This window comes from Equus caballus, chromosome 18 (assembly GCF_041296265.1).
Source record: "Equus caballus isolate H_3958 breed thoroughbred chromosome 18, TB-T2T, whole genome shotgun sequence".
Lineage (NCBI taxonomy): Eukaryota > Metazoa > Chordata > Mammalia > Perissodactyla > Equidae > Equus > Equus caballus.
This window is the reverse complement of record NC_091701.1, coordinates 78,460,552-78,478,844: the sequence shown is the minus strand read 5'-3', so window position 1 is coordinate 78,478,844 and position 18,293 is coordinate 78,460,552. Positions and strand designations below refer to the sequence as shown.

Genomic DNA, 18,293 nt, shown 5'->3' with positions numbered 1-18,293 from the left:
TCTAATGAATCAATTTAGCATCCATTAATAAGTGAGATTTTTTCAATTCTAGTTTTAAATTTTCTTCTTCCTCAAGTTTTATGAATTCAGTTGACAGTGAATTTTGTATTATCTAACAAGAGAATTTATAGTTAATATGTACGTGGCAAAAGATCACTAAGGCTTTGCCATTACGACTAAGTTAATTAAGCAGAATTACAAATGTCTAGACATCAGAACAACATATCATTTAAGATGTCTAAAGCCTAAATCAGCTGATGAGGAGAAGTCACTGCAGTCCCCCTTCTGGAGAAAGTAAGATGTTCTATGGTCTTGAAAAATAGGCAGAGTGGAATAAAGCAGAAAAAGCAGAGGGAAAAAATTAATGATCCCTCCTTTTGAAGTTACATACTTCTGTCATTACTGCTAAAATATAAAGCTGTGCTTGAAGATCTCACAGTGTCAAAATGTGGGGGAAAAGGGACTATTTATACCTTATTACACACATTGTTTTAAAATGTGGATGGCTGGCTGAGTTGAGAGTACTAAATGCATATATATATCCCCAAATGTGATGATAACCGGAGTTACTGGTAGTTATGCTTAAAAACTTTCAGGTTCCAAATTTAACATAAATCTCTAGCCAAAATTCTCAGGTATTAAAGTGTTTATTGAGTATGTTCAAGATGAACAAAACTACCACTAGCTCCAGGAAAAGTATAAAAAGAAAACTAATAAGTTTAAGAAAAAAATACAGGATTTTTTTAATGAAAAAATTACATTATAACAAGGACACTATACATTAAGTTACAATATATATACACATTTTTTAAACTTTTTAAAAAATCTGGTACAAATTAAACATCTTTCTCACACTGCATGATTAAGTGTGTATTTTAACAGGCAATAAAGATGAAACACAAGCTGGTGGGCCTCAAAATTAGAAACTTTAAGGCAGGACCAGATCCCAAAACCTGTTTTCTATCACATTTGTGACTTTTAGAAAACATTTACCTTTACAAGATATGAAAGCTTTTCCTTTTAATTACGTTAAATGCTAACACAGAAATTCCTATTGAAGGAAAGGCCCACCATGGCGATGATTATCTGTAATCCACTGTAGGACACATAAAGTTCCCTTGGAGGCTTGGAACACGAAAACCACGAGGAAACAAGCTCAGCTGTAATTATGAATTCCTAACTGCTTATTTTGAACGTCCAACTTACTACTTTAGCTATTATACCTTGTAATACACAACACAAAGGAGCAAATGTTAAACTTTGCTGTAGAGCTGTTAGGAGAATGCCAAATATAGCTACTAAAAATTTTATGCACTTGTATTTAATACCCTTGCATTTAGAAAATAATTGAATATTTAAATATGTAAACATACTTTTTAAAAAGCAATTCTAAGCACCTTTAAACTACAATACTGACATATTGTGACTGAACATGCATTTAGAGGACAAATGAATTTTTAAAAACTAATCTGAAACCATTTTTAAAAGGCTACTAATTGAAATACTTACATGAAAATATTGATAGTTCCAGTTTCTACCTAAAAACCAAAAGAGTATACAATTAGGGATTTAAACCTTCTTCATGCTCTTTTTCTTCTTCTATTTTTGGTTTGTGGGGAGGATGCACTGTAACTTTCTGTCCTCATAATAAAAAAACAGTATCAGAAGAGACATTCACATCGAACGGAGTGAGAGAAATGTTTTTAAACTGTTTTGTTCTTGATCAAGTGCCAAAGTCTGAATCCTCCAACACCCCTCATCCTCACGGGCAACTGACTGGAGTCTGTATCTTAACAAGCATTTCTCCTTAGCAACTCAACATCAAAACAGAAAGGAATGTCTCCAAAAGAATATACTGCAACTGGTGAAGTATTTAATAATAAACCATTACCATTACTGAAAGATGAAGAGCTATTATTCAAAATCTTGAAAAAGTTTCCATAAAAACTACAAATAACAAATGAAAGAATATTGCCTACAATAAGCTATAAATTAATTTGGACTTCTTCCTTTTAAGTTCATGCAGACTTAAGAGAACTCTGGGTTTGAGGTAACTAAGAGTTGTATTTAACTTAGCATAACATAATCAGATTTGGCAGCCTGCCTCTATAAATGCCAACATCAAATATTTTCAATTCTTAGGCAAAAGAGAAGCAATTCTTACTAAAAGTCACATACGTAACGGAATGTTAACTTTGCATTAAATAGCAGTATAAATAATAAACTTTATATTAAATAGGATATAAATCTACAGAGCAAGGAATTTTAGAATTCCACCCACTTCTAATGTAACAGTGCTTTATGCTTAGATACATGTCATGTACCTGAAATAATTCAAGTAAATTAAGAATGAGAGATTGGACTTAGAAAAGCCAAAAATGACTCATATTCATCTAAAATATTAAGGTTAAGTTTCTTATTATTTTCTGCATGCTTTGAATATTAAACATTTATATCCATTTAAAATCATTATTTTTAAACAAAATTTTAAATATACCCACAAATGGCCTCTGGGGGAAAAAAGTCATTAGTTGATTTCTTGACAGTTATAATTGACATTTCTAATTTACCAACCTTCCAGAAAACAGAAACTTATAATGAATATACTGATTAGTACTTATTCGGTATTTAAAGTACATATACTTACTCAACAAGCAAATATAACACATTAGTTGTTTTAAAGTTTTAAATATGAACCAAATTTTAAACTATAAATACTTACCTTGAAATACTATAAATTCTAATTCCATCGATTCAGTAAGAACTCTGGCATAGAAAAATAAATACAACTCAAATTCCTTTCTAACCAGAGCTAAATCTTCAGTACAAAATAGGGGGGAAAAATCCTCTGCTGATATCAAAAAGCTCCCCAAATTATCTGTAAACACCAGAGAATTGTATTATTCTTTCTGAATTCTCTCAATTTCTATGTCTCTCTGACATAAGTAGTGTTTTGCCTACAATACTGTATAAATCCATGCAATATACATTTATTTCTGTTGCTTATCTGATTAATTCAAGTTAAAATTCTCATTACTTACCAAGACACTTCAAATTTCTACTAGATGACCATTAGGATGCTATCGGTTTGTAGTTATAAACATAAAAATTAGAAGGGAAGAAGCTAAAATGCAACCACAGTTTCCACGTGTATGACTGCTGGGCTTCGTGTTAAAATGTAGAGTCTATTGTTTTATCTTTCCAACTGACACAGACAACAAACATTCTCTTACCTGTCTGCCAATTTAAAAAATTTCCTCACAACTTTAAAGATTGAATAAGTCATTTTAGAACTTAAAAAAAAGTTATCACACACACACACAAACATACATTCACACATTGTTTTGTTTTTGTTGTTGTTGTTTGTCTTTTAAGAACCCAAATTGGATATTTCCAGGGGATGAGTTAGATAACTATTTGTGTTCAGACTATATTACCATGAATAAGTTCAGATGATCTTTTGAAATACTGGCCTTCCTCATCAGATAATCAAAAAGCATAAGAATTATACAAAATAAAGGGATTAAAATATCTCTTAAGGTAAAAATATGGAATTGGCAACAAACATATCAGTTTTAAATCAAAGCTGCTCATTGAACCAGTCTTCAGTCCATATATCACAATGCCGCACTTTGACTATATTCACCTTCTTTTCTATGACATCAGCAGTCACCAGAGTTGTAAAGTCTGAAAAGCTTCAATAATTTACGTAGTAGATAATTTCTTATAGTCCAAAATTGTTTTTGTGTCCATAGACAATGCTGGTTCTTTGGGTTCTTGCTTAACTTGGTTCACAGAAATGGTACCTTCTGGATTTTCTTCAACTTTAAAACCAAACATAAAAGAAAAACCCTAAAGGTTAATATAATTTTTAACATTATACTGTTTAGAATCATATGAATTTAGAAGCAAAGCAAAAAACAGTAGTTTAGAAAAAGAACCAAGTAATTTAGAAAAGCAGCCAGTATATTTGAGAACTCCGTGCTTCTGACATCTTAATGGTCACTCATATTAAATTCCATCAGTATGCTTTTAATAAGAAAAAAAGAAGAGATCAAGAAAACTATAAAGTTATTCCTTCTAAAGATACCTTGAGAAAAAAAGCAGTTCATAATTTGATACAATATGAGGAATATCTCATACTTAACCGTCTTTAAAAAGATGTGTGAATAAAAGTCAGGAAGCTTCCATTATTTGAAAATGATTTGTTTTGCAAACAGCAGGCATATGTGTTACAAATTCACAGATGTCTTACCATTCCTATATAGTTTCCATATGAGGTCATATATCAAGGAAAATGTTCTCTCCCTAAGAAACTTTACTACATAAGAACTTTAGAAAAAATATGCCACGTGTTAAATCACAGCTCTGACTTAGCTGCATGAACTACGTGTTTGCTTTTCTGACACATTTCAGAGTGCACTTACCCTTCTGATTTCAAAGTACTTACGACCAAATTAATCTAAATGTAGTATACCAGCATCACTATGGTGAACTGGCAGGTGGGATGTCTAAGACCAAACCTTTCTCTCTCTTTCTCAGGAATATCAGTTTTTCAGTTGCTATAGGGAACCATATTGCTCAGAGAAGTGTGTTGAGCACAGCAAATGCTTGTCATATATTGGTGTACTGGTGTTTAACCCAAGCCACAGAGAACACCAGGAGGATTCTGGATTTGAGTGACTCTGAGAATGCATATTCAGGTGAAGCAGTCCCTTAGATTATGATCTAACTTGATAAATCATGCAAGTTCAGATCCAAAGAGGGTCTCCTTCAAAGCATTCTGACTTAGAGCTCCCAGAAATACCTTGGCACGACCCAGAGGGAGGAAGCACGTTAGAATGGAAAGCAGCTTTGTAGGCAGACAGATCTGGGTTTGAATTCTGCTCTGTCACTTACTAGATGTGATCTTTAGGCAATTCCTTAACCTCCCTGAGCCTTAGTTCCCCCATCTGTAGAATAGGGACACCACCAACTATTTCATGCAGTCATTGTGAGGAGTAATTCATATATATTCCTTTCCCGCCCTTCTACCAAACTTCCTCAATATTGACAACTGCCACAGCCCTCTGGATAAGTTTTCTTAAAAGTAATGCTCCCAATAAATTTAAAAGACAATGATTCTTTTCTGGAAGGAACTATCTCACAGTTTTCCTTATCCAGAAGAATGATGGCTAAGAATGAAGAGAAAGTACTTTCTATGTTCTAAGGATAATTTCCATGAAGATTTTTGCTCTTCAAAGCAATCTGCTAATCTTTGTCCACAGCAGTGCCTAATCCAGAATAACCTGTTTAAAAAGAAGTGACACAGCTAGGTCAAGCAGGACTTAACAGACTCTACTACCATGTTGACTGGGTGTATTACAAAGTGAAGATAACAAGGTCTTGGATTAGCATGAAGTACTCACGTCTTACTAGTTACCTTCCAATTTCCGTAGAATTTAACATTTAAGTCCATGACTCAAAAATCTTCCTTTTAATCTTTATATCTGCCTACTTCATTCCATTTTTCTTTGTTCGTGTGTACATAAATTTTTCCAGAATAACTTTACACTAAAATAGTTTTATTTTTTCAATTTCTCTTATTTTTTTCATGTACTCTAACATGACTTTCCCGCTTTCACATCACAGATTTTTCATGTAAAACTAGGCAACTAGGGAATGAATAATTTTGATATGAAGAAAAAAATTAAAAAGTTTAAAAGTTACAAAACTCACGCTGATATCTTTTCCCTTTTTCTCATATTTTTACTTGATTTATTTATATATTATAAATCCAATGAGTAGAAATTCTAGTTTTTTCTGTAATGTGATAGTGATGATAGTCCATGAAGGTTAAAAAAATAAAACCATAAGTAGTTGTAACTTACTGAGAGCTGAGTGGCTGTCTATAATCTGTATTGGAATGTTCTGCACATCTTCCAAGAGAATCCGATGAACACTTCCTTCCAGATTCTCTGCATCCTCAACATCTCCAACTTCTACCAGCTGGTCCATTGCAACCAGATTTTGATCTGGTCCTGGAAGGTTGCCCACAGTAGATGCAACACTACTGCTTTGTGTTAGGCATGAATCTGTCTGAAGACTATGACTCTGACCAAGCAGTGGAGAATTATTATTCATTACAGCACTTCCTACTGAATCCAGAAGTCTTGAAGGACTGGAGGACGGATGGTTATTTACTGATACCGGAGCCGGTGATCCATCAGGAGAGGTGAATCTTGGTTGCAAATGCAAACCCTTTTAAACCAAAAAGAGTTATATCAAAATGTTTGAATTTATTATGTATGATTTTTCTTCCAGGATATAGTACTCTTTTGACAGAAAATTGTCTCAATAAAATAAAAGGGCACAGTTACTAACAAATATTAAGTGAGGACAGAAACAAGGGCCAAAGGAAAAATAATACAACTAAATTTTATTGCATGCATAGTCAACTCAAACTTTTTTGAAACATATTTTAAAAATTATTATCTTAAATCAAGACACAAAAAATTCAGGAAATAATGAAAACATCTTTGATCATTATCATAATTCTACAACAATTCTGCAAAATCCCTAGAAGAAGAAGAGAGGAGATTGAGGAAGAAAGACAAAGGTGTTTGGCTGTTTCACTAGATACCTACCTGCAGTTGTGTAAATATTTTTGGCTCAAATGAGGAAAGCAAGTGGGCTGGCTCTGGAGACAAAGCACTCCTTATCTGATTTGTCTCCACTTTGCTGGTAACTGATTCTCCTGGTGAATTTCCTAAATTATATAGAAAAATAAGCTCTTAAAACAAAATGATTCTTATGGCTTCTAGAATACTACACTTTATTACAACCCTTACTATCAGAATTGGAATAAGAAATAAGGTCAACGACATTCTTTACAGAATTAGAACAAAGAATCCTAAAATTCATATGGGGCAAAAAAAGACCCCAAATTTCTAAAGCAATCCTGAGAAAAAAGAACAAAACGGGAGGCATCACAATCCCTGACTTCAAAACATACTACAAAGCTACAGTAATCAAAACAGCATGGTACTGGTACAAAAACAGGTGCACAGAAGTAAGGTCAACGATTTGGCAAGGACTTTTTAAGAAGTTATCTATCTAGTCCACTATTTCCAGAACCTGGTAGATCATCAAAATCACTTAGAGAACTGAAAAATTCCATCAATTCCTAGGTTCAACCTCCATTAATTTTAATTTAGTATATCTAGGATGGGATGTAGGAAACTATTATTTTTCTTGAAAGATTCTCTATCTGTAACTCTAATCTAGTCCATTGCCCATGCTACAATGCTGGACTACACCTAAACTTCTCTAGAGGTGGGACACCTACTGAGCCCCTTAATTACAAAGACTAAACTTAACTCATCTCTGGCAGCTGTCGTGCCTAGGACAACGCCTGGCATAAAGCGGAACTCAATAGTAACAGTATTAAATTTCTTTCAATAACTCACTTTGGAAAATATAAAAGTAAAAAGCTCTGTTTTCTTAATTATCTCAATGTTTAAAGTAATTGTCCTTAGGGAATTTGAGTCCTTCTCAAGTAATTCTTATGTTAACCCAAATATATTAATCTCTCTGAGTCAATCAAAAACCAATTAACAACAATTATTTATTGCTTCCATACCATAACTGAGTAATTTTTTAAAATGGCCCTGGTATCAGATAAGGATGGATTTAAGTGCTGGCTTTTCTCTGCAACCTTAAACATGCTATTTAACTTGGTTTCTACACTTCAGTCTCCTCACCTGTCAAATCAGAATAAGAGCCTCTTCCTCGAAGGACCACTAAGAGGATTAAACAGCACTCTTATGTTTCTTGGTTTCTTAATTTCTAATTGTCTCTACTTGACACTGCTGCAGTCGCCCACTACTGCGGCCATACTCTGGACTACTCTAAATCTAAAATCTCTAATCCAAACATCCCCTCTCTGATCACAGCCTCTCACTCTCCCAGGGATTTTGGTCAGGTACTCCACGACAGCTGTTCTTCAACCTCACCTGAACCTCCAGTCAGTGGATCTCTCAGTTTTCTTCAGATCCATCAATCTCTTCCTTAATAAAATTCTCTCCCTATGCAGCTTAGAGTCCTGAGTTTATCATTTCAGTCACTCTCTTGCAAATACCTTAAACTCCCTGTCTCTGTGTCCTTTGGTCATACCTCCCTGGTAAAATCCTAATTCTGCATGAAAATGGCTTCCAGTGCCTACACACGGGAAGCTGAATGATGCTGGAGAAGAAACTCGCTGCTACTGCTTTTACCAATTCATGATCGTCAGCTTCTACAGGACCTTCACCTGTACCTGACAACCTTACAGTGTTTCTCTCACTCTGTATTAGGGATGATACCTAATCTCCATTTTCCTCAAATCTTGGCCACCCTTAGAGATCTTAGCTCATTCTTAGCACTCTTATTTAAAGAGTAAAGAGAAGCTATCAGATAGAAATTTTCTCAACTTCTCATCACCAAAGCTATCAAGTTCCTTCATCTTCATCTATCTCTGCAGGTCTCTCCTGTCTTAAAATACCTTACTTCAACCCCTCAACCATGCTCCCTTCACAGCAAACTTCTTGAAAAAGTGGTCCACATTGTCTCCACTTCTTCATTCATCTCCCATCCACTCTTTGCCCACAATATGGCTTCCTCCCAATCCACTCCACTGAAATGGCTCTGATACTCAAGCTTTCCAAATCTGATCTCATGATCTTTTCTTTTCTCCCCGCTGCCACCAGCGATAGCCTATTCTTTTTTTATTTACTTATTTTTGAGGAAGATTAGCCCTGAGCTAACTACTGCCAATCCTCCTCTTTGTGCTGAGGAAGACTGGCCCTGAGCTAACATCCCTGCCCATCTTCCTCTACTTTATACATGGGATGCCTATCACAGCATGGCTTTTGCCAAGTGGTGCCATGTCCGCACCCAGGATCCAAACCGGCAAACCCCGGGCTGCTGAGAAGCGGAACGTGTGCACTTAACTGCTGTGCCACCGGGCCGGCCCCAGCAACAGCCTATTCTTATGCCAGTGTTGCTGAGCTCAGTAAATGCCACTATCAGTCAATTGCTCATGGAAGAAACTCAGGAATCAACCCAGATCATTCCCACTCTTTTACCTCCCACTTTTGGTTATTCAATCAATAACCAAGGCCTTTGAATTCTACTTTTTAAATAACCCTTAAATCCGGCCAATTCTAGTATAATTGCCACCAACTATAGTTAAACCACTATCACCATTCATTTGGACAGCTGAAGCAGTCTCCTAAACTGTTTTGCTTATCCAGTTTTATCTCTAAGTATTGTCTACGCTTAAATCACACTAGCTTTCTTAAGTTCCTTGACCATGACAAGCTCTTGCTTGCTTAGCCTTTGAACATGCTATTCCTTTGATTGCCAAATTCCTATTAATTCTTCAGTTCTTAGTTTAAAAGTCACTTTCTCAAGAGTCCCTTCCCTACTCCCTGGACTAAATTATATGTCTCTATCACTATTCCCACGCAATTCTGCACAACTTTCATGGCACTTTCCATAATAGTAACTAATTAGAATATATTTGTCTACTGTCTTTTTCTCTTGCTAAGCTTTAAATTCAATGAAGCAGGAAACTTCCCTGTTCTTTTTATGCTCTGCATTTATCACAGTAAGTAAAATATGTGCAGAACAAATGAATAATGCTAAAATATTTGAAAGTTATTCTGTAGGCAAAGTGACTCTTAAAGGTTAGTAAGCTGAAGAATAAAGAAATAATTGTACTGTACATAGTTATTCATTAATTTGTTCTAAAGCATTTATTTATTTTTTAAAGGCTTAGGTTTATTTTTTATTTTTATTTTTTTGTGAGGAAGATTGGCCCTGAGCTAACATCTGTGCCAATCCTCCTCTATTTTGTATGTGGGACACTGCCACAGCATGGCATGATGAGTGGTGTGTACGTCCACACTTGGATCCAAACCCACAAACCCCAGGCCGCCAAAGCGGAGCACACAAACTTAACCACTACACCACCAAGCTGGCCCTCTAAAGCATTTATTTAGGTGTTAACTTTTTAGCAGGCATTATGCTAGGAAGTAGGTATATTAATTTGAATAAAATACAATCCTAGTCTCCGAGGAGCTCAAATCGTAATGAAAGATACAGATGCGTACACAAAAGGATACCAAGTTAAACGCAGGAGTAAATACAAAAGAGTAAACATCTAACATTATATGAGGGAAGTAAAGAGAACACTTAACGTCAAGAGACTGAGATTGCCATTGGAGCAGTGAGAGGAGTCTGCCGTGTAGAAAAGGAGAAAAGACACTTCCAGAAGAGAAATCAAAAGGGCTGAAATAAGCTTGGAATATGGAGAGAACATAGGAATAAGAAGGTATGAGAAAAAGCAAACCATACAAAATGGACAATAGTTTCCTGATCAAGGCATCTTAGGGTTATTACTAGTGGAACCAGCCTAGCTTTACAGTAAACTGTGCTAGTAATCAGACTCAAAATTTCAATCATAAAGAAGCAAAAAAGCTGATTATAGGAGGAAATTTAAACAGCTGGAATTATTTTGAAGAATCCTAACATAGTTGCTCTTGCCTCTTTGGGCCAACGTTGCCTTATCTATAAAATTTGATCAGGTGAGATAATATTTAAATGTCTTCCAGTTTCAACACTTTGATTTCATATTTTAAAGGTATTCAAGATAACCTACCTTCTGCAAATGTAACTGTCACAGTTTCTCTGAGAATATTCCCGCTATCTGTAGTCCATTGAAGCTGAAATGGGAACATTTATTTCAGTAAAAATGATAAAGTACCTATGCTGAAAAATATTTTAAAACATCAATATAACTGTCATATTTTATTCAGTCCTAGTATAATTGTGCTTTGTTCTGTAATACTCTCTTCACTTGTTCATATTCTCAAGCCCTAAGATACTTCACCATCCAAATACATTAGCTTCCCAAGTTCAGATAGCAAGAATTTGGATATTAAGTGTCCATGGCGAGGACCATTGCTAACCAAATCTGTTTCAGTTTCTGAATTTTGGATAGGGAATAATTAAGAGTTTTGGATAGCACAGAATAGTAGCTCTAGCTTAAAAAAAATCTGAATTTATTCAGTTACTGAATTTGGATAGTAAAAATCTGGAAAGCAAAGAATATTACTACTAAGATTTTAATGCTGTAATCACTACCTGCATCATAATTAGTAGTTCCTGGGTAATTATACTAATCTCTTCAGAGTAGCCAAAATTTTCATAGAAATGACCAATATTCAGCGGGAAACTACAGTATCACAGTATAAGGTAAAATTGATACACACAGATGGCATATGGAACCAACATCAAGTTGTATAGTCAAGTCTGAACTATTCTACTTAAACTTGCCAATCTATTTTTAAAAGAGGGGAGATATGTATAGTATGTACTCAGTGTCTGTTAAATGGATAAGATATACTTTTTACAGAGATAAACTATGTTGATTTTTAAATGAAGATTACTATTGTCATTATAGTCAGAGTTAGAATTCACTGATTTTTCTTCTTGTGAGAGTAATAAAAAAAATTTTAGTCAAATAATCATCTAAGAGTTCATAGCGTTTACATTTTAAGAAAAAGATACTCCTATTTTTTCTTATATCACAGTTATTTACATGACCTAATAGCAACTATCCCTAACAGCAACCATTAGGCCCTATTAGGCCAGAAGCTAAGAAAGATTCTGTAACAAAACAAGGAAATACAGTTGTAATCATACCGTTGCTGGAATAATCTCTGAGTTATATACACTATCTCCATTTCTCAAGGATTTCTGTACCTCATGGATGTGATTTTTTATGTCATTTACAGTTGGAAAAAAGGATAAATTATGTCTTTCAGGTACCTCATCAGGTTTGAACAGTTCCCTTTCCACAAATTTTCTGTGGAGAATATAAAATAGAATAACATAAACAATCTAGCAATCTACTTTACATCAAAGGAGAGAAAAAAGTTCTCTTTTATCATAAACCTCTGTAAAGCAAGGTTTACAGCTTTATAAGTAATTTCTATTTTTCTATTTTTAATTTTTTCCATACATGAGATGATAGAATTCATGAAGATCAAAGAAATGTAATATTTTCATTGGTTAAACACCTGTATATCTTAGAGTGAGCTTTGACATTTTTATGAATTTAAAGGAATCACTGTTTTCAACGTAATAAGTTTTTGAATGCTCATTACGTTAGGCCCTGGACTGAACACTTCACATCAAACATCTCCTTTAACCCTTACTATAATCTTGGGAGGTGGGTACAATTATCACTCCCACTTTACAGATGAGGGAACTGAGGGCTGCAGAAGTTAAATGATTTGCCCAAAATTATACACCTACTTAGGAAAGAAGAGAGCTTGGTCCTATACCCCAGTTACATGCATAGACATCATGTTATATTGCTTCCAAAAGGCATCAATTATCATATGAAATATTATCTGCTTGAATTTTACAAGTAGATGAAAGAGAACATACATAGAAGGTAGCACTGCCAAATAAGCATATAAAAAATAAATACATTTAAAAAATGACGAAGTTCAACATATATATGCTTTGTGCATTACAGTGGTAGACCACACTGCAGAGCTGTACTAGACCTCTGTTCTTGGGATTCAAGTTTAGTAAAGAGTGGATGGCTTTACCAAACTTTGGCTCTGTTCTAAAAATGCCCAAGAAAGCTGTTAAATAGAAAAGTCATGTATTAATTAATACATAATCCTAGGAAATACTCATTGTGTTATTCAGATCAGACTACATAATAACCAGTAGGAACAAGGTCAGTTTAGTACCAGCAATCCTGGTGAAGAGGACAGGCTACAGAGTTAGACCTAGATTTCAGATCTGCCTCTGCTTCTCAAGCTAGTTATTTAACCACTCTGGACTCTCTATTTTCTCATCTGCAGAATGGGGATAAATATACTGACTTCATAAAGCTATAAGAATAAATGAGATTGTGCATATAATGTGCTTAGCACAATACTTGGCACACACATAGTGCGTGCCACATAATAATAATAATCATTATTATATCTTGAGTATCAATAAAATTAGACCAGAGTGCTATATATAAAATTTCATTAGACAATGAACTAACCATATTCTTTCATTGTAATAAAATTTAATTGCATTTCAAATAGCTTAAAATAAGTCTCTTGGCCTCGGTTTTAAAATCTTTGGTTCTACAAAGGTTTTTTTTCTGGGTATGCAGTATATAATTCAATTCATGTATCATTTAGAAATAATCCAATTTGCCAAATCTGAATATGGAATGTCTCAAGTGAGTAATTTGAATCACTACTCATTGCTTGCCAAGCATCTGCTGGAAAATGATGAGTTCATAAATAAGATTATTTTAGTATTTAATAAACCATATTCCTTATCTACTCTGATAGTATATATCTTGCAAAATGTATATAACGTTAAGTGTATTATTTAAAACAAAAAACAAAAATGAAAAATGTAAAAAAAATGTGTTTCTACTGTACCTTAGCTGTTTCCTTACTGCATACACTTGTTCTATTCCCTGTGACACTAATTCTTGAATCTTACGTGCTACTTGAGGATGCAGACGTGAGGGCAATGCACAATTCTCGTCTCTAACTGCACTGTCCTCTTCTTCAAGAGAAGACATAGGAAAAGGGGAAGGTGACAGAGGGAGGCAAGGAGCCTCTAATTCGTGATACTGATGAGCCTGCTGGGTGGGTAACTGTACATACCACCTGGCAAGAGAAAACATTTAAAATTATATAACTAGACAAAGGCAAGAATCACAGTTAATTATGTTAATACCCATCAAGATAAGAAATAATCTTTTAAGAAAAAATTATATATGATTGCATCATATTAAATATAAATAAAATTTTGAAAATAATAAATTAAACATAAATAAAATAAATATAAATAAAATTTAAAATGTCCTTTGCTTAACTCTTCTAAGAGTGGCTTTATACTCAATTAAATAAAAATATTTATTAAACATTTACAGATTTTTCTTTGCCCTAAAGTTAGAGGGTGCAGGATTTAAGTACATATGAAAATGGTATTTTAAATTTCATATTAAGTAAATTTTGCCTCAAAGTAATGAGACTTCTTTTGTTTGTTTTTTTGCTGAGGAAGATTAGCCCTGAGCTAACATCTGTGCCAATCTCCCTCTATTTTATATGTGGGTCGCCACCTCAGCATGGCTGATAAGTGGTGTAGGTCTGCAGCCAGATCCAAACCCAGGAACCCAGGCTGCTGACGTGGAGCGTGCAAACTCAACCACTGCCACAGGCTGGCCCTGTAATGAGACTTTTGAAATCATTTTCTTTGAATTGTGCATTTTCCCATTCTTCTACCATTTTGTACCCAGATTACAACTTCTGTGTTGCACCTATAATTCTTTAACCAAAGACAGGATATAATTCAGAGCCAGTTAGGACTGAGTTATGTGGGAGGATCTTCTTCAACAGGAGCTCAACCTGTTGCCTCTTCTGCACTGCAGCTCCTGTTGCCCCAACAAGCAAGGGAACCAACTAAAAGGTGAACCCAGGTCTCTCGCATAGCAGTGCAGTACAAAAAACAGATGCTAGGAGAATGAACTGATCTGGGAGGAAACTGTTTTAATTGATATTTGTGTACAAAATGCTTGCAATGACTGGTATTGCATGACATGGAGCCTACTCAAAAATTATACACAATGTTCTCCAAACTGAAGGATCTAATTATTGACTCCATTCATTTTTCATATATCGGAAACATTTTTTCAAGATCACACAAAAACTATATTCCATAAACTTAACTCCATTATACAGCTGCAAATTCTTCACATGGACTCACACACAAAGGAAAGTAAGAAAGCTAATTTTTTTTAATTTAAAATCTGAAGCATAAAAGATATAAAATGGAATTTTATGTAGGGCTTAGAATTTATTTCTAGCTGCCATAAGTAATCAAAGATGGGTTTAAAACATATACAGGTGGGGCTAGCCCTGTGGACGAGTGGTTAAGTTTGTGCGCTCCACTTTGGCAGCCCAGGGTCTTGCCACTTCAGATCCTGAGTGCAGACCAAGCACCACTCATCAAGCCATGCTGAGGCTGTGTCCACATAGCACAGCCAGAAGGACCTACAGCTAGAATATACAGCTATGTACTGGGGGGCTTTGAGGGGAGAGGAGGAGGAGGAGGAGAGGGAGGAGGGGGAGGGGGATGAGGAGGAGAAGAAGAAGAGAAGAAGAAGAAAACAGAAGATTGGCAACAGATATTACCTCAGGTGTCAATCTTTAAAAACATATATATATTCACATACATATACACACACAGAGGCAAGTTTGGCTTTTAATAAGTGTCTGAAACAAAGTACTAAACATATAATGAACTGTGTTGCTAAATATATATTTGTTGTTTTGGGAAAAAATTTCCATATGGTATAAAGAATTTTTGGGTCAAAATTATCCACAACATTTGGCTGATAAGCTCAATGGCTTATTCAGTGGCAAATCATGTTAATACTTAGGATACCACTAATGAGACATCTACCTTATAAAAACCATTTCTTAATGAAATAATTGGAAGATATAATTATAATTTCTCTTACAGGAAAAATTTTTGCAAATGGAGATAATTAACTTGTAAAATAAAAGAACTATATAAATGGCATACCTAAGAACACCACCAGCATCCACCAAATTCTTCTTTAGCATATTAAAGGCTTTTTCCTGCTCCATTCGGATTATTTTCTTATCAATTTTAGGGTCTGTAGGAACTTTATATTCAGGAAACTTCTGCACCTTTTTAATGTAAATCCTTTTTATAAGAAAAAGAAGAATTTGTTTCACTATATTATAATCTCAAGAAATCTAATTTATCAACCAGAAGTTTAAGCATTAAAGTTTAGAGAAAATTCAAATAATCTAGAAAGCATTCAGAGGATTATGTGAAAGATATGCCAAATTCTCAGTGCATAATTAGCAAATTAACAAAAATCATGAATTCAGTAAAAATACGTAAATATTTATGGATATTAACTTTTTTTCTGGATTTGCCTCTGCTCTATTCTCCTGGAAGCCATAAACCTCATGCCTGGATTACTTTAGTAGCCTCCTTCTGGGTCTCTGGGCCTCCACTCTTTCATTACTTAAATCCACTTGATACATCAATGCCACAATCTTTGTTCATATTTATAGTTCTTTGTTGAAGAATCTACCTGCTCTTTAATCAAGTATGAACTTCTTGGCAGCATTCAAAGCATTCCATATGATTCTAGCTTATTTACCTAATCTTACTTTCAATTACTGCAAGTATAAAATTGCTTTTCCTGTGAAGTTTATCATCTTAATATGTTCCTTCCTCCTCTGATACCAAATATACAATCTCACTATATCTTTATTTATATAGGTCTCCTGGCCTCAATATCTGCCAATTGTCTACCTCTCCAAATTCAATCTAAATTTCATCATCCAGGCCAAGCTGGACTTTCTTTCCTGTTAATGAGTCTGCATGGATATATTCCTTTCTGAAGACAGTCAGCTGATCCACACATTTGACACTATACACTATACTCTTATGTGCTCTAATAGTTTTCTGTTTCTTGATCTACTCCAACAATATTTTAAGCTCCCTGTGATTAAGCAAAATCTTATACCTCTTTTAGTCTCCCTCCTTCCCATGGCACCCAGTGAAGCTGCTGGGCACAGAGCAGACACTCAAAAGTACTTGTAGAATGATAGAGAGAATGAAATCATTTCTTTGCATACAGAGATTTTTCTCTCAAGTTATACCTAAAGTTTTAGATTTATTATATTCCAAAAGCAATTGAAAGTTTTGTTTCATGGTCAGGTTCAAATATTGTTTAAAGTTAACATTATCAAATTGAACACGAAAAGCCTTCTGAACTGGCTTTAAAAACTTCTTAAGAATGCTGAGATTTATGAAATGAGATAGGATGCTAAAATAAAATGTTTCGAACATCAACTAAATCCAACCTTTACATGTTATCTTTTTAAATTTTGTTTTATCTGATAATTTAAAACACTCTGAATGTCTGAAAAAAGAATATTAGTTAAGGACATTATAAAAATCTTTTATTTGTTCACATCTTTCATTGTGATCCAGAGCACTGACTACTCTGTAGTCCTATTCTATCTAAAACTTACTATGTTGGTCTCATACATTGCTGGTATAAATATAATTGGCAAAATATCTCTAAAAATCAACTTTGCAATACCTGTCAACATTTAAAAAGAATATAACCTTTGCCCTAGCAATTTCATTGCAAGGAATAATCCTATTGATACACTAGCACAAGTGTACAAATAGGTACAATGTTATTAACTGCAGCTGTGTATATAATAATAAAGAATCCTTTTCAGAGCCTACATGTCCATCATTAGAGGACTAGTTAAGTAAATGATAATTCATCTATAAATGGAATATTATATGGCTATTAAAAACAAGGAACCATGAAACTAACATATGTCAATTATATATCAATTTTTAAAGTAAATAAATAAATAAAAACAAGGAACCAGTGCTTTTATGTACAGATATGGAGCCAGCTTTGAGAGATATTGGGAATGAAGAAAAAAGCAAAAGATAAAGTAGTATATGTCATTATATTCACACCAGTATGAAGCAGAATAGCTTGCAGTTAATAAGGACAAAAGGCATTCCAAGTGGAAATAAATCAATGTGAATTCATAGCAGGAAAGAAGGTAGACCACTACCTAACTTTAAGGAAAGTATTAGTAAGCTTTACTGAGATCTTCAACATTTATGAGGGTAAAGGAGGACATACATATGTATATATATATGCATGTACACAGAATATCTTTGGAAGGTTAGTCAAGAAACCCTAGTAAGACTTGCTGCCTTAGAGAGGGACATAGGGAGCAGGGGTAAGAGAAAACTCAGATTTCACGTATACTTTTTGGTGCTGTTTAAACTTAATAAAAATGTGCATATTAGCTATTCAAAAATCAGTACTTAATAAAAAGAAATAAAAGAAAATAAAGCTTACCGGGCTGGACAAGTGGCTTTGTAGAGCTGACAAGACCTGCTTTCCTGCTCACTGATTTTTTTTAACTGGAAACCTTTTCTCCTTGGCCCATACTGACACTCCATTACCACGGCTCTACTCCCTGTGGGCCCAAACCAACTATTGATATTAATTCAAGTATCCACCTGTTCTGAATACTAGATTGAAAACAACTTGCTGGCGGAAATGTCAAAATCTATACTTCCAGTTACACAACTTTAAGGAAAGAAAACATCGGTAAGTCTTACTAAGATGTACAAACACATACATTTAAAGG

At 34.4% G+C, this 18,293-nt stretch overlaps 2 protein-coding genes across 29 annotated transcripts in view; both read right to left on the bottom strand.

The window, feature by feature from the left end:
* NBEAL1 (neurobeachin like 1) overlaps positions 1 to 1,636 on the bottom strand; it is a 203,456-nt gene extending 201,820 nt beyond the window's left edge. The window contains exon 1 of the mRNA XM_023622418.2: positions 1,510 to 1,636. The gene's annotated coding sequence lies outside the window, so the exon portion shown is untranslated. The remainder of the gene's footprint in view (positions 1 to 1,509) is intronic.
* Positions 1 to 18,293, bottom strand: part of CARF (calcium responsive transcription factor) — a 100,474-nt gene that overhangs the window by 44,985 nt on the left and 37,196 nt on the right. For 10 of the 28 annotated variants that reach the window (XR_011428361.1, XR_011428360.1, XR_011428357.1 and 7 more), the window contains 10 exons: positions 17,999 to 18,119; positions 15,643 to 15,786; positions 13,488 to 13,721; positions 11,728 to 11,890; positions 10,682 to 10,745; positions 6,627 to 6,748; positions 5,871 to 6,240; positions 3,647 to 3,824; positions 2,723 to 2,878; positions 1,510 to 1,538 (listed from right to left, as the gene is read on the bottom strand). Coding sequence is in view for 2 of the 28 variants with exons in the window: in XM_070241633.1 (XP_070097734.1) it covers positions 3,706 to 3,824; positions 5,871 to 6,240; positions 6,627 to 6,748; positions 10,682 to 10,745; positions 11,728 to 11,890; positions 13,488 to 13,721; positions 15,643 to 15,786; positions 17,999 to 18,119 (1,337 nt within the window). In the remaining 26 variants the exon portion in view is untranslated. Of the gene's footprint in view, positions 1 to 1,509; positions 1,539 to 2,722; positions 2,879 to 3,435; positions 3,825 to 5,870; positions 6,241 to 6,626; positions 6,749 to 10,681; positions 10,746 to 11,727; positions 11,891 to 13,487; positions 13,722 to 15,642; positions 15,787 to 17,998; positions 18,137 to 18,293 lie in introns of those variants that run through there. The other 18 variants (XR_011428369.1, XR_011428363.1, XR_011428374.1 and 15 more) reach the window with 6 other exon arrangements.